Here is a 14594-nt window from a genome sequence, read left to right on the forward strand (position 1 = left end):
TGTCCCAGTGCTGTTATCTTGGCAAAGATTAGGTTTGAGGGCAAATGGGAAAATTTGCCTTGGTATTGAAGGGCATTAAGTTTGAAAAAATTAAAGTTAATAAAGGTTGGTTGCCGGGCGGACTGTCGGGAGGCAATGATAGTCAGCCATCCACTCAAAAACACATTTGCTCAGAGAATGAAAAACAGGCAAGTACAAGGCGAATGGGCCATGACATTACCTGTTTATGCATTCGTCTTGCACGTGGTTATGTGCTCAGGAAGCTCGGAGATGCCGTGCACAGGTTCACTTCTACGACCAAGCTCTCGGCTGTAAAACAGTGTTGAGCAAGACTGTAGCAGGGAGTCTTATAACGGCCCTGTAAAATGCAGCGTATAATTAAAGTGTACCAGTTTTGAGCAATGAGCATTATGCTTATGGAGGGAAATGATAACTATGCCACATAATCACTATAATTATCAGTGAACACTTTAGTGTAGCGTGGTCATTTGTTCTGTGCATCACTGCTGCCTGGTCGATCCAGCATGCAGCCGCCTAAATCAAATGTTTTTGTTTCATGCAAATAGGATGTGCAAAAAGCCTCGAATAAATTTTGGTAATTTTATGAAATTACATATGTTGAGACGGCGAGTAAAATCTATCCTTTGTGTTTACCAATCTGTTTCCTCTTGCATATGTAAAAATCCAACACATTTCACATCGCCAGAGTAAATCTTCATGCAGGTCGGTGTTCATGCTTTCATCTTTCCCCCGCCGATGCTGCAGAAGTTCCTCTGCACAGCTTCATGTCTAAATTAAAACAAGTGTGGGAATTCAAAGTGTCTCATTAAGAAGCAGATAAAAAAAAAAACACAAAAGAGGGGATTTGCATGTCGGGAAACTGTGTTCATACTGCCTGCTCATGAAACGCAGAATGAGTTTTCAAATGTTTTTATTATGTGCCGCTTTAATAGGCAAAAAGCATTGATATCACAACAAGGAAAAATGTATGTCAGTTACACGCGTATTTTACTTGTTGCCGCTCAAATTGCTGTCTAAATTCAGCTAATTTGTATGTACTGACTCTCACCGTGCAGTTCATGTTCGGAGAAAGGTCCAATCAAAAACATCTAAATCTTTTACAACTTATAATTGTTGTAATATTAAACTTCAAAAATTGCTGAAGCTTCTGTCATTTTCCAATGAGACATCATTGGCTCATTTGACCAGGTCAAGTGTTGAATGGCAGCCATCACCATTGGTGTGTCAGTGCCATGGAAATGTACAAATTAAGTTTATCTATTAGCATTTATTGTTTACATGCAAAGTAATTTGCCATACTGTATTAGGTGAGTTATTTTCATTTAGCGGCTCACCATGATCGGAATGTATGTTAGAGTTATTGAGTCGTAACTTTGTCAATGATCCAAATCGCCCATTCCTGCACGAGGTCCATGTTGCCATGTCTGCAGTCCTCACGCGGCGCCTCTCTCCATCCTTCTCCACGCCGTCAGTCTCTCCGACTCTCCCGCAGTGTGCTGTTTAAGGTCGAGTCTTTTCCCCTGTTCGTTTTGGCCTGGCAGATATACGAAGCTCCAGCAGAGAACACGGACTTCACGTTGCTGCTGTGTCTCTCCGCTGCCTTTGCTAACGTGCTGTTGTTGTTTTGTCAATCTTACATTTTTCAGTGTCTCTTTTCTTCTCTCTGCGCCGGAGCTCCGGAGGAAACTGATTCAAATCATGTTCCCCAGCTGACCCCTGTGTCAGGATGAGCAGGAGCTGCGCTGAGTCAGGGTAGGAGGTGGATGGAGGATAGAGGGAGAGGAGATGAGTATAGGAAGTGAAGGACTAGAGGATTTTCTGAGGTAGAAACAGATGGATTATCTTTGTAATTGAAGCCCTTTTCAGATGTCAGCTCAGAGCGGCAATAAGATCAGAGTTGAACCAAAAACAACAAATAGTGGGGAGCCCTGCTCCTTTATAATCCCACATACAGATTAATAAAGGTTCTTCTTGTAGATTTTAAGTTGGTAGACTTAAACTCAAGATTGTCATAATGTCACTTCAAACCTCAGATGAGCAACTTTTCTCATCAGGAGGGCCACAAAAATAACATCATGACAACTGAGACATCAACCACAGGAAAACATGAATATTATAATTCATATTTCCAGAGAGTGTACGTCTGTTAAACAAAGTCTATCAAATCAACATGCATACCTTTGGAATTACTGATTCATTTACGGTTGCAAAACATCAAAGAAAATCTGGATTTCTATTTTAGTTGAGGTTGAGAGGGTCTTCCTCTTCCAGCGGAATGTACTTAATTTGAAGGTAATTCCGATAAATAATAATAGTAGGAAATAGTAGAGGTCTCAGGAGCCTCAGTTCAGACTGGAGCGTCAAACATATAGTCCAATGGGCCAAACTCTGCCTGCTAGAAAGTGCAGTGAGTTGTGAGAGCAGGTTTCAGATAATGAAAGGCCTTAGAAGTGACAGGCTTTTCAACAATAACCCCAAAAAATCATTATTCTCATGGCAATAAAAGTAATTAAAGTCCATCAAAATGTTTCATTTAAATTGCATCAGTTATTGTTTCGTTCTTTAACAAAGGGCGAAACTTTAAAATTATAGTCGAGTCAATCTTATTCCAATCAAAGAATGAAGCTTGGGCCTCGTATACGCGACAACCATTTCAAGTGAAATATGAAAACATTTGTTGTGTTTTAGGGGTCTGTTTACACGACAACGGTGCTTGGAGGCACTAATAATGCAGTTTTTAGAAAACGGCTCTGAGGGTGGAACTTTTCAAAAACCCTCCAACTCCCACGCAAGTTTTCTGAAACTGCTACTGTGCACACACACACCACAGCCGTAGTAAATAGATGGACAGTAACAACAATGGCTGCCTCCAGGGTGTCACGACTCCCGGCTGATATTCTCCTGGGACTTAGAAGTTTTATAGTTGAGTCAGCCACAAGAGCTATTTCTTCTTGGCTGTCCAAACAAATGTCCATGTACTCGCCATTGTTGATGTTTATAAAGCGTCTTGTTCTCTGCATGCGAATGTGGTTTCCTGACAAAAGCAAACAATAGCGCCCACTGGTGGCCCTACATAAAAACTGCATTGTTTTCAGCATTTCCGCAATTTCAGCGGAGAAGGACATCATTCTCAAAACGTTGCCGTGCAAAGGTTAATCTTTTCTGAAACGGAAACACAAAACCGTTGCGTTTTCACTTGAAACGTCGTCGCGCAAACGGGTCTTCATTTACCCTCCGAGAGACGGTGACGAAAACGCAGCCGGCCTCTCGTCTGTCATTTACTCGGAATGGGTCGTGCAAAAATAACATGCATTTCTACTAAATCTCCAGATGTCGTGTTTCCAGCTCGCATGTGAGCCGTCAGACTATCCTTTGGCGCGATTGATGACATCTCGTACCTGCTTCTGTGAAGGTATCGTCCTTCTTTTGACAAAGAAAAGAAAATCCTGTAATATGATTCTTCACAAGACTCTTTTTTTTCCCCCCATCTTTGTTTAAAAACACTAGCAGCTCTGGAGACAGAATAAATTGTGAGGGTCTTATCAAAATATCAATAACTCTTATTTGGCCTCTACATTTATCCTTCAATCGACCAAAAAAAAAAAAAAGACTTGTCAAAGTTGAGAATCAACTTCCTAAAAATCCAATTCCTTTCTCATGTCTCTCCTACTTTTCTCAAACAGATCCCCCCCTCGGTCTGGTTTATACGTTTGTATAAATAACAAAGCCAAGCGAACAATTTATTTGAAAAACTGTAAAACCTTACGTGCGCCTTTTTACTGCCAGTATCTTGCCTTTGTTGGTTTTAAGAGCAGTTGTTAAAAGTTGTCTGGATTCATACAGACAAAAACTTCGTCGACGGCCCAAATTCATGTCGTGTGGAACAGGAAACGCATTTTAACAGTGGAAAAAGCTGCGAAAATGGTCTGGGGAACTTTAAAACCTCAGTGTGGCAAGAAACTCTCCCTTTTTTTTTAATGGATTGAGCTCTCAGTGTTTGTATTCAAACACGCTGTGGGAGTCGCTGCTTCTGTTTATACATTGCCTGGTTGTCCTGCCTCATTCTGAACCACCATACGTTTACATTTAAGAAGGTCAGGTAGAAAAAAAAGAGAAATGGGAAACATGGGATGCTGCTTTTTTTTGTGTGTGTGAGTGTATCTCTTGGTGTTTTATTTTTTCCTCTTTTTTTGGGGGTCAATTTTATTCATTTGGTTCAGGCGTGACTCACATTTACACTCTCCCTCTTTCTCTCTGGTGTTGTGTGAAATCGTAGTCAGTGGTTTGGTTTGATGTTTACAAGGTTGTACAACAGAAAGCTCCCCTGAGCACTAGGAGATCTTAACACTTAAGACGGCCGTCTCATCAGAGGTCTCCTTTAGTTTCCCTCGCGGTCTTTACTTCCTCTTCCCTTATTCCTATTTTACACTCGTCTCCTCTTGCCTTTGTTTTCCTCAGGTGCATCTTCGCTCAGAGTGTAGCCAAGTCTGTTTAAAGTTTTGACTTTATTCTGTCCTTTCCCTCGCACTTGTCCCCACACATACATGCTGATAGTCACTGTACAGTCACCTTTACGAACGGTAGGCGGCCTTGACAGTTAGATTGATGACAGACTCTGGGACTGTTGACAGTCTGACCTTGTTTCGTTGCCACAAACACGCGACGGAATGAAGTATGTGCGCTGCCAAACTGTAATGAACAGTACTGCGAAAGTCTAGTTTGCAAAAGTTAGGACAGAAAAAATAAAGAATTAACTGAGTCTTTGTCTTCCGCGCTTTTGCCTTGTTAAATGAAGGTCACTCGGTTCCGTGCACGGACTGACATCTGACATTTGTGGGCTGCAGAATTGTTGAACACGAAAACCATTTCTGCTTGTCGGCAGCTAATATTTCATTTCAAGAACAGTTTAGAAGTTGTGGCGAATCTCTTTTTTTTTTTTTTGTTCAATAATTCAAGGATTCTCTATTGTCGGGGTACAGTCCTTCAAGATGCGGAGTGCCCTCTTCCTGCATCTGCTGGTGTAAATGTCCGTGGTGGAGGGGAGACTGCTTCCCACAATCCTCTCGGGAGCCTTCACCACCCTCTCCAGGGTCTTCCTCTCTCCAGCAGAGCAGCTGCCATGCCGTTGTTAACTACTAGTGAACAACTTTTAGGAACCAACAAGTGAAAATCATGGCAACATTCACTTGCCACAGTAACACTGACAGGGCAATGTTGGAAGGTAGGAGACATAAATCCCGTTAACCTTGGCTCATCCAGGTGATGGACAGAGCACTTCTCGGATGGGTCGCCAATACACATACTAACATTCATGCCCCAGCAGGTAATTAAGAGTGAACATATACCCTAAATTACATGTCTTTGAATTGAATGGGAGGAATTTGTACGCCGAGAGAAAAAAACCCTTGCACAGGCAAAGAGAGTATGCAAACTCTGCGCAGAAAGGCTGAGAAAGTCAAACTGGGGACTCCCATGAGAAAGCTTACCACTCCAACTATCTGCTGCCCATAATTCAATCAAAGTAGGTGTTTTTAGTCTGAAGTATTACATTTTCATGCTAAAACAGAAATGGTCATAATGTTATGGGCGCGTTCGTTAACCCTACATTTATGTTTAACAGGATATTTATGTTTTTAACCATTACAAAGCAGATCTGCTTTTGTTATTGCATGCAGAGATTTCTCTTGAAAAGAGAATTCTGCGCCAACTCGCAAGCGGAGTTGGTTCTTACTTTCGTATATCCATAGAGCTGATATGAATCAACAAAGGTTATTTGTCGGCCTGATAACATTCAAAGCGTGTGTCTCTCAAAAAAACAGCTGCAGGGCACTGGAACCACTGAGACACTCGCCGTATACAGATACTGAGAAATGTTGGTACAAGAACAAATCTGCACCTGCTTGTGTGCCGAGCAGCTGCCAGGCAGTGAGATTAATCATGGCATATAGATTTCGACATTATCCCCCAAAAAGAAAAAAAATGGAAGAGGTGGTTAAATGTGAGCACAGGGTTTTTAAATATGCTTTTGCACAGAATGGTGATGTGTCAAGGAGACCTCCCCTGTTTGCCTCCCTATACACCGTATTGAATAATGTAACACAGGAACCTGGAGAGACAGATCTTTACTTGACTCAGTTGTTTTTCAGTTCTGTGCTACTGCTTATAGAGAAGAAATGGTTAAAAAAAACAAAAAAAAACATACACAGTTATGCCACACACTGCTGTGCAAAAGAACTACAAAATCATACCAAACAGATTGTCTGGAGAAAAAAAAACAAAAGCTCACAAAAATGACACCATGCTGGGCAGCATCGTTTTCTTTTTTATTTAATGAATTCATGTTTCTCATTTAAGATACAAGACTGTGGCAATTTAGACACTGCTCTGTGTTGTTGTTTCCTGGTGTCTATTGGTTAATAATGCATGATTAAAGAGGACTAGAGGTTCAGCCATCTGCATCAGCCCCGTTGCGCTGCAGTTAATCACAGATTCAGAGAGAATGAACTTGAATGGGTGGCCGCAATAATTTCCTCATATACAACATTTTCTCTCGCCGCATGACAGCAAGATGTTTGCTGTCCCAACAAGATATCTCCTTTTTGGATTGTGCTATGAGCAAATGTGGCCTTCGGAGACATATACTTTACTCACTGTGTTGCTTTATATATTTGCTAATTAACAAATAGAGGATGACACAGCCTGCTGATTGTTGAAAGCACCTTGTTACTGTCCGCTGTACAAGCACAAGTTGCCACTATATAGAACGCAAGTGTATACACGTGAACTATTTTGCAATAGTTTCTCATAAATCTCATTAAAATCGCCCGATGTGGGAATTATTTTTCCAACTGATTTCACTCTTCCTATTACTTTCCTCTTCGGTAGTTGCATAAATGCTGTTATGTGTTTACAGTCCAAAACATATTGAATTCCCTAAGTGAGAAGAAAAGCTATATACTCTTTTGCCTCTTGCGTCTGTAACACAAAAGGCAGCTCACTGCCTGATAACCAGTGACTGCTGAAGTCAAGAAATGACTTATATGAGCACAATAAAAAGTTTTTGGTTTTAAAAGAGTCCCTGGCGTCAGTAAAATGGAAACATAGTTTGGCAGTAAGGCCGCAATGAATGTACCCCAGTTTAAATATGGGCTCAGAGCTCCTTTAGGTGCAGTTTTGTATGTGCTTTCTGTGCACGACTTGATTTTTTTCGCTGGCTTCCAAACCCCAAACCAAAGACATCGGTTGGGTTAATCGCTGAGGCTGAATTCTCAACCGTGTGCGGGCGTTGTCAGGTCTGTCTTGTCTTTTGTGAAATGTCAGCTCAATTTCATCTCCATCTTTTAATGACTCTACCTTCAATAATGTGGGTATTTAAAGTGGATGGATGGATTGACGGGTGGATGTTATGGTTCTGCAGCCACTGCCTGGGTCGGTGTTTTTGAAGAACTGTGATTTGGGCTAAAATACGGCGGACCTTACTTGAAGTTACAGTCTAATTAATGTTTTGCCTTATTGAGCAAAGAGATGTATATTTTTTTTTTTTTCAATTAACCTAAACAGTTATTCATTCCATCTTCACAAATAAATTTCTCATGTTGACGCATTAAAGAAGAGGTACTTTAATTGAATATAATCACATCAATATGCACCTGCTCTCTCTGCGCTGATTTGATAGGCCAGTGTGAATTGGGAGGCGGGACCAGTGGTCGCGAGACGTGGCTGAAGGTGTTCTGTGAAGGCTGGAACTCTCTGCACACAGCTGAAGGCCTGCACACAGAAGATCGCACTGTTTTTTTCCTTGATATTCATGCCACCTGTGCACCTCATGTACTTATTAGTCATAAGATGCACTTATACATTAAAGATAAGCTTCTGCAGCAAACATGTTTGTCTTTTAAAATAGTTCTACTTTCGTGGCGGCACGGTGCTGAAGTGAAGCCTCCTTCTTATTGAATGGCCGAGGTTGAAGTGTTCGCAAGGTGGACCTTGAGGAATGTGCTGAAACTGCCTGTGCAAGGGTGCTACAGTATTATGTGTCTGACCCTGCGCTCTGTTTTCGTGGCGCGATTCTGAGAAACTGACACAGAAAGTAACCAGCAACAGATCAATATGTACTTATGTCATTATAGTTCTTCCTCTGTACATCCTGCCACAGCGGTTTGCTGACATATCGTGCAGGCGCTGAAAGGTGGGTTTGGCTGCGTTTGAACTATAAAGTGATTATATGGAACTTCCTGCTCAGCAATACCTGCCCCCCTGCATCTCAATCCCTTTTGACCCAGACCACACATACATACCACATGTCAATCGCGCCTGGCGGAGGCTTCGACCCTGTCTGAATCAGCCGTTTCTTTTTACACTTCCACTCCTCTCACAATGCCAGTCACCACTTTTCGTTGTTGTTTTTAAAGCCCATTATGTTACGGTCACTTGTCAAGCAGCCTCATTCACGTGTCTCTTTAAACACAGTGGGCCGACATTTCGCCACGTGGAAGGAGAACCATCCAATATTGAAGTACAGACAGTTACCTCAATTTTATTAGATGAATAAATGAGGCTTGCCTCTTTTACATTAATCAGGCCATTAAAATACCAATCTCATGCTCATATTTTACTGTCTTGATGTGTATGTGCAAGGGTAGAATTTTATAGGAATGGCGGATCCAAAATCATCCGTTTGTAGGCTGAAGGCAGCGTGCATCCTGGAGACGTCGCCTCGCCATTGCAGGGATGAACCGTCACACATGCTCACTGAGCCTCTCTGGCTCAGTGAGATATCTTCTCATCCAAAGATTGGCCATTCAAGCTCCCGTCTTGCTCTGGCCATGTGTCAAATCAGAAAGGTTTCATGTTCAGACACATTTTGAAAGTGAGACACGTGGAAATACCATGCAGTAAACGTTCAAGCGCCTATAAACTGTCACTCTTTGTCGTAGAGGCCCATATGTTTTTTTCAAAAGAAAAAAGTCTCTCCATGTGAACCAGATGATGGTGCAGTAAATGTGAAGTGATATTGCATTCAAAAGAGTGAGCAGCACAAACAATCTGGAGTCTTCCGTGGCAATTGATCTACTCACAGATGTGCTCTGTGCATGTGCAGATCTGTGCTTTCTAGAAACATTGCATCTCCACTGTTTATATAAAAAAAAAAAAATGGAGATCGGTGCACAAACATTTAGTGCGGTTTTCACTTGAAATCCTAAACGGGGTTTAAATGTCCTCAAGAATCGATACATCTTTTATATTGCTTCCTCCTGTTGGGGTGAAGGCCGACCACACGCTGGACAGGTTGTCAGAGAACAACTTTTAAAATGTAGCCGTTAGTATTGACACAAAATAACAAAGGAGTGATATACTGCATGTGTTCCTCACAGCAGTGTGCAGGAACCCAGCATGAGACCGAGCATGATATAGGTGAATGATTGCATGCGAGAATAGTTCAGGTAAAAGCCTATTTACATTCACCCCTAAGGGCAATTGAGAATCACTAGTCAGCCTAATGACATCTTGTATGTATGCCTTTGGAGTTTTGAGAGGAAGCCGTAGTACCTCGGACAACATGCAAATCCCTCTCTGAAAGGCTGCAAGCTCACGATCCAGCTACTAACCGTAAACGCGCAGGTTGATTGGTGCAAAAATGTATCTTTAATTTATATTGAATCAGCATATTTCTTGCCACACCGATGCACTTTCAACCACGGTCTGTACGAGAACAAATTTTGTGGATATTGATTCTTTTATATTTTAGAGCAAATTAATACAGCGAGCCTGATGTTTTACCAATCTAAATAAAGAGAAATCTATAAATAAACAGCAGTAATATTGTCAGGGTTGCCACTTATACTTTCAAATTTCCTGTACTTGCTCTTCTGTCTCATATTTGGACTCCGTTTGTTCGGCAAAGTGCATAATGGCGGACAAATATCAGAAATGACAGTTTTGAAACTGCTAAAAGTCAATTATGTCGTTAATAGATTTTTCCCTGTGTTGTCAAGAGAAAACGACTTCCTTAATATCGATCGTCGTCACTCAAATCTGATGAGTGGTGATCAAAAACCCCATTAAAAAAAAACCAGACTGTCGGAGCAGCTATGGGAGGGGAGGTGATCGAGGAGAGATGGAGGACAAAAGAGAGGCAGATAGAAACAGAAACAGTCAAAATCAATTAGAGGAATAAAGAGGGCAGATTCAGCTGTAATCTGGGCCAGTGATTATTCATAGGAGGTGAAAATTAACCTTCAGGATATTAATAGTTTTCATAATCAAATTTCGGGAGGTTATTAGAGGGAAATATCTGCACTAATTAGGAACCTTTTCTACTCTTGCCCCCCTGCTGTGTGTGTTCACGCTGTCCTTCAAAATAAAAAAAATTGAGCTAAATGCATTTTGACAAAATGTGACTTGCAGGAATGCGCCGCTCCAACTAAACCGTAATTGATACTGGGATGAAACGGATGAACTAGCATCTGGACATTTCGCAGCATGAACACCGCGTAATCCAATCGATGGCAGGGCTCCATGTGCTTTTGTTTTGTCTCCATGATGCTCGATGACGACCTCCCCTAGAGCAGGCGTTTGTCACAGATGTCAGAAAAGCACGGTGGTAATTGCTAATATTAAAAACACATGCATCCCATTTAGATAAAGTGTTGTTGCTGGGATCGTGGCGGTTCCCTGGCTGTCACGGTTTACTGGAAAAAAGGGGATGGAACTGAGCCAGTGCTAATGAAAGGCGCTTCGCCGGGTGCTTTTTCCCCGCTGTGAGAGGTCGGAATGTGCAGTGTGAAAACGACCAGCCGAGATCACAGACAGACCCAAGTTTCTTCCTCAAACTTCTAGCTTGGGCGAATAATTAAATCACAGTATCAGTAAATTCAAATAAATTCATTTGTTAAGTGCAACGTTGTGTTTCTTGTCGAATATTCTTCTTGTCATGAAATTTGTAGACGCTCCACTGCAAAAGAAATTGTGTGTTTCTGTTGGTTTCACTGGCATCAGATGATTCTTGTTTATGATATTGTTTTGTAAAGAGGACAATTTTTTTCAGTCTACACTGTTAAACGACTTTTATTACAGCAGAGCTTATCTGATGTATCTCGCCCTGCTTCCTTACCGCTTTGCACAACATAGTGTCCATCTACTTGTGCATGTGCAGAATTATGCAATAATTTTACACTGAGTTGGAGCATTACCAATACATTTACTGAACTCTCTCTGGACTGTACTTGATTTTCCTTTAAAGCATTGCATAACTATATCTGACTTGTAAAACTTAAGTTGTCATTAAATTTTGTGTCCAAACATTCAAGGCTTTGGATTTTTCTTGGTGTCCTAAATTAAAATTTTGGGACTTTTTGGAGCAATACCCAGTAGTGCTCGACACTAAGAAGATTTAGTTTTAACCCCTTGAGGTCTTTCTGTGTAGAGTTGGCGTATTCTCCCTGTGGACATGCATTTTCTCCAGATACTTTAGATTCTGCCAAAATCTACTTTATGTTTTAGGGATCATGGTGATTAGAAGTTTGTTCATTATTGCAAGTGGGCTGTTCACCTGTGTGCCCATCCTCTGGCTCAGAGTTGATCCGAACTAAATGGTTAAAAAAAATAATTGATATATCATCCAGTATACCAGCAAATCCTAATCCGAGTTTTAGAATTTTGGTGGGAGAAGGCTTCTCTTCTGGAATGTTTCCCATGCAAATCAAAGTTATGCAGTCTCTGTCTTTTGGATGTTTGAGACCTCTCTACGCATCAAACATTTTGCTCTTGGGCTGAATTGCAGGGGCGATCAGTCAAGGGGAAAATTAGTGGTTCTTTAAAGATAAATGTCCTCACAGTGGAATAGCTTGGTTCAAATCATGTGGAGATCTTTATGAATCCCTTCATGGACTAATAGGCATCCTCAGCCTCTTCTCTGAAAGTCCCGGAGTGCTCTTTAGATCTGGGCATGATGACACGACAGAGCGGCGAGGACATGGTCTCACTCGTCACCTCCTTAAAAAGATTACAATCATTTACATATGATCTGAGACCTTAGGGCTTTTCATCTGTGATTATGTGTGTAGTGAGTTATATGTACCTTTTTCATGCAACTGTTAAATACAATTATTGAAACAGCTGCTACATGCAAGTTGTCTGTTTTATATGACAGTGATTTACATTCACACACAGTGAATATGAAAATGCATCAAACTCTTATCAGGAGCTTTGAATATTTGGTCCCACATCCAATGTATTGACATCTGTTTCCCCTCCAGGATTGGCTGAGCAAGTTTGGCTACCTCCCGCCCCCTGACCCCGTCACGGGCCAGCTCCAGACCAAGGAGGCTCTGACCAATGCCATCAAGGCCATGCAGAAGTTTGGCGGGCTGAAAGAGACCGGAGTCTTGGGTATGTGGCTGCCACGAAGTAATTTGATAAGAAAATGTAAAGCATGCATTGCAAAATAATGCAATTCTGCCTACACAAAGTCTGGCGTTTGAAAGAGTTGAATCAACACGAGTCAAACACAACAAACCTTTAAAATTAGAAAATATTTATTTCAATCCGGTGTACTGTATCAGATTACATTGCACAGCTGTTGACACAGCATGAAACGCCTTGTAAACATAAATCAGACTTGCTGTCACACACGCACGAAGCCGAACGACAGCGTTGCTTTGTGCCAACTGTGATTGATAATCCTGCTCTGTGAGAAACAGAATAGTGTATTGATTAGTGTGCACTCTACTTTTCTCTCTTACACGCCGTACTTGTAATTTCCTGCAGCACAGATCGGCATCCTCATACTACACACACACACACACACACACACACACACACACACACACACACACACACACACACACACACACACACAGATCATGGTCCTCTTCAAACAGCATCATACCTGTATCACGCCCAGCACCAATCGACTTTCACATCTAGCATTTTAAAGGGTACAAAGCTTGATGCTGTGTCTGAACATACTGTATATCTGGGAGTACTGTATATATGAGAGTCCAGCGGGGGGTTTCTATGAGTATAATTGTGTGTATGTGTGTGAGAGTGGATGATTCACAGCCCAAATGGCTTCTTATAACCTCTAGTGGACATATGCAAGTGAATGAAAGCGGTAGCGTTGAGTTACACCGACTGAAGCTGCAGATGTTGTATAACGCTATAAATCACGTCTTCTGTTGTCCCCCACTCCCTTTGCATTGAACAAGCGGTGCATTGTGTCAATGCATAATTAAGACGTTTAATTCCCCTCAGTTTAGATCACAATTAATTCTTCCTTTTCAGACCAGGACACGCTGGGTCTAATGAACACTCCCAGATGTTCACTACCAGATGTGTCCGAGGCGTCTGAGGTGACGACGGGGCGAAGGAAAAGAGGCCTGAACCCTCAGAACAAATGGAACAAGAGACATCTCTCCTGGAGGTAGGGAAAAAGAAAATGACCTAACATCTCCCTGATGTTCCCTCTGCAGTAAGACTGACCGTTAAAAGTTGCACCTCAATAAAACCGTAGCGTCTACAGATGGAGCCAGTTCTTATCTACACCACCTATGCACGCTTTTTGGAAGTGAGACATGTCTCGCTGTTACTTGGCAACCACATGATAAGCTATTAGGCTTTTGGTGTTTTTCTTTCCCCCTGTATGCGCTCATGTTCACCATTACAATTAATAGCACCTATGTGAAGGCAGCCAGAAATAATTGCTGTAACGGACACAAACCTGAAACAAATGTGGATACTGCAAGTCAGCGAAACTGCCTGCAGTCTTGATATAGTTTTATAGTCAGGGAAATGTCTGGGCCACATTTCCTCAACGTTTTCCAGGATTTTATAGTGAATGCTTTAACACTAAGTACTCAAGATACTTTTTTGGCATCTAGATTATAACACAAAACAGCAAACAATTAAAGCAAAGAGGGGAAGTGTTCTACTATTGGAGTAAATGTATCCAGATATTTTTTGTTAATCCACATTGGGGTTTTTTTCTTCAATCTGTGCATCCCTACATATATTACAATAGATTACCACCACTCATCGCTGCCCTTCAGTGTAGCACAAAGTGTTGAATGCATTAATTCTTTGTTTTGATAATGCTACTTGGTAACATACTTTTGAAAACTCTTGTTTATTTCATTTTGAATTGCCACATCTGTAAAGAACATGCATAGTTGAGTACGAGCATTGTGCCTTTGAAAGTATTTGCAAACTATTGCAAACTTCTGCTAATGCCAAACAGCTTAGCTTGCTGCGGAGTCTCGTTTGGTGAATTGAACTGTTCAGTTCTGACATATTGGAAATTCAACAAACAGGAGCCTCAGTCGCGTGTGGAAGAGCCGTGCGTAACCACAGCAGCCTGGCACATACTCCTCATGCTGCTCTCCAGCCTGGCAGCACAGTGCTGTGGGATGCCGCCTTTCGTATCCAGCATTTCGACATGATTGTGTCGGTCATGAGCATCGCAAAGCGTTCAGTGGGGCTGAAATTAGTGCTGCAAGATTAATCTAATAGCAATTCCAATCAGAATTTCTGTGTTTGCAATTTCTGCGCAATTATAAAACCATATAACAGACTGC

The 14594-nt window shown here is 41.6% G+C and overlaps 1 protein-coding gene across 1 annotated transcript in view; it reads left to right on the forward strand.

Moving 5' to 3' along the window:
• Nucleotides 1–14594, forward strand: part of LOC308117504 (matrix metalloproteinase-17-like) — a gene marked incomplete at both ends in the record, with an annotated part of 105808 nt that overhangs the window by 45092 nt on the left and 46122 nt on the right. Inside the window, 2 exons of the mRNA XM_080476422.1 lie at nucleotides 12279–12411; nucleotides 13306–13444. Coding sequence (XP_080332548.1) covers nucleotides 12279–12411; nucleotides 13306–13444 — 272 coding nt within the window. The remainder of the gene's footprint in view (nucleotides 1–12278; nucleotides 12412–13305; nucleotides 13445–14594) is intronic.

The sequence above is a fragment of the Lipophrys pholis genome (assembly GCF_963383615.2).
Source record: "Lipophrys pholis genome assembly, chromosome: 12".
Classification (NCBI taxonomy): domain Eukaryota; kingdom Metazoa; phylum Chordata; class Actinopteri; order Blenniiformes; family Blenniidae; genus Lipophrys; species Lipophrys pholis.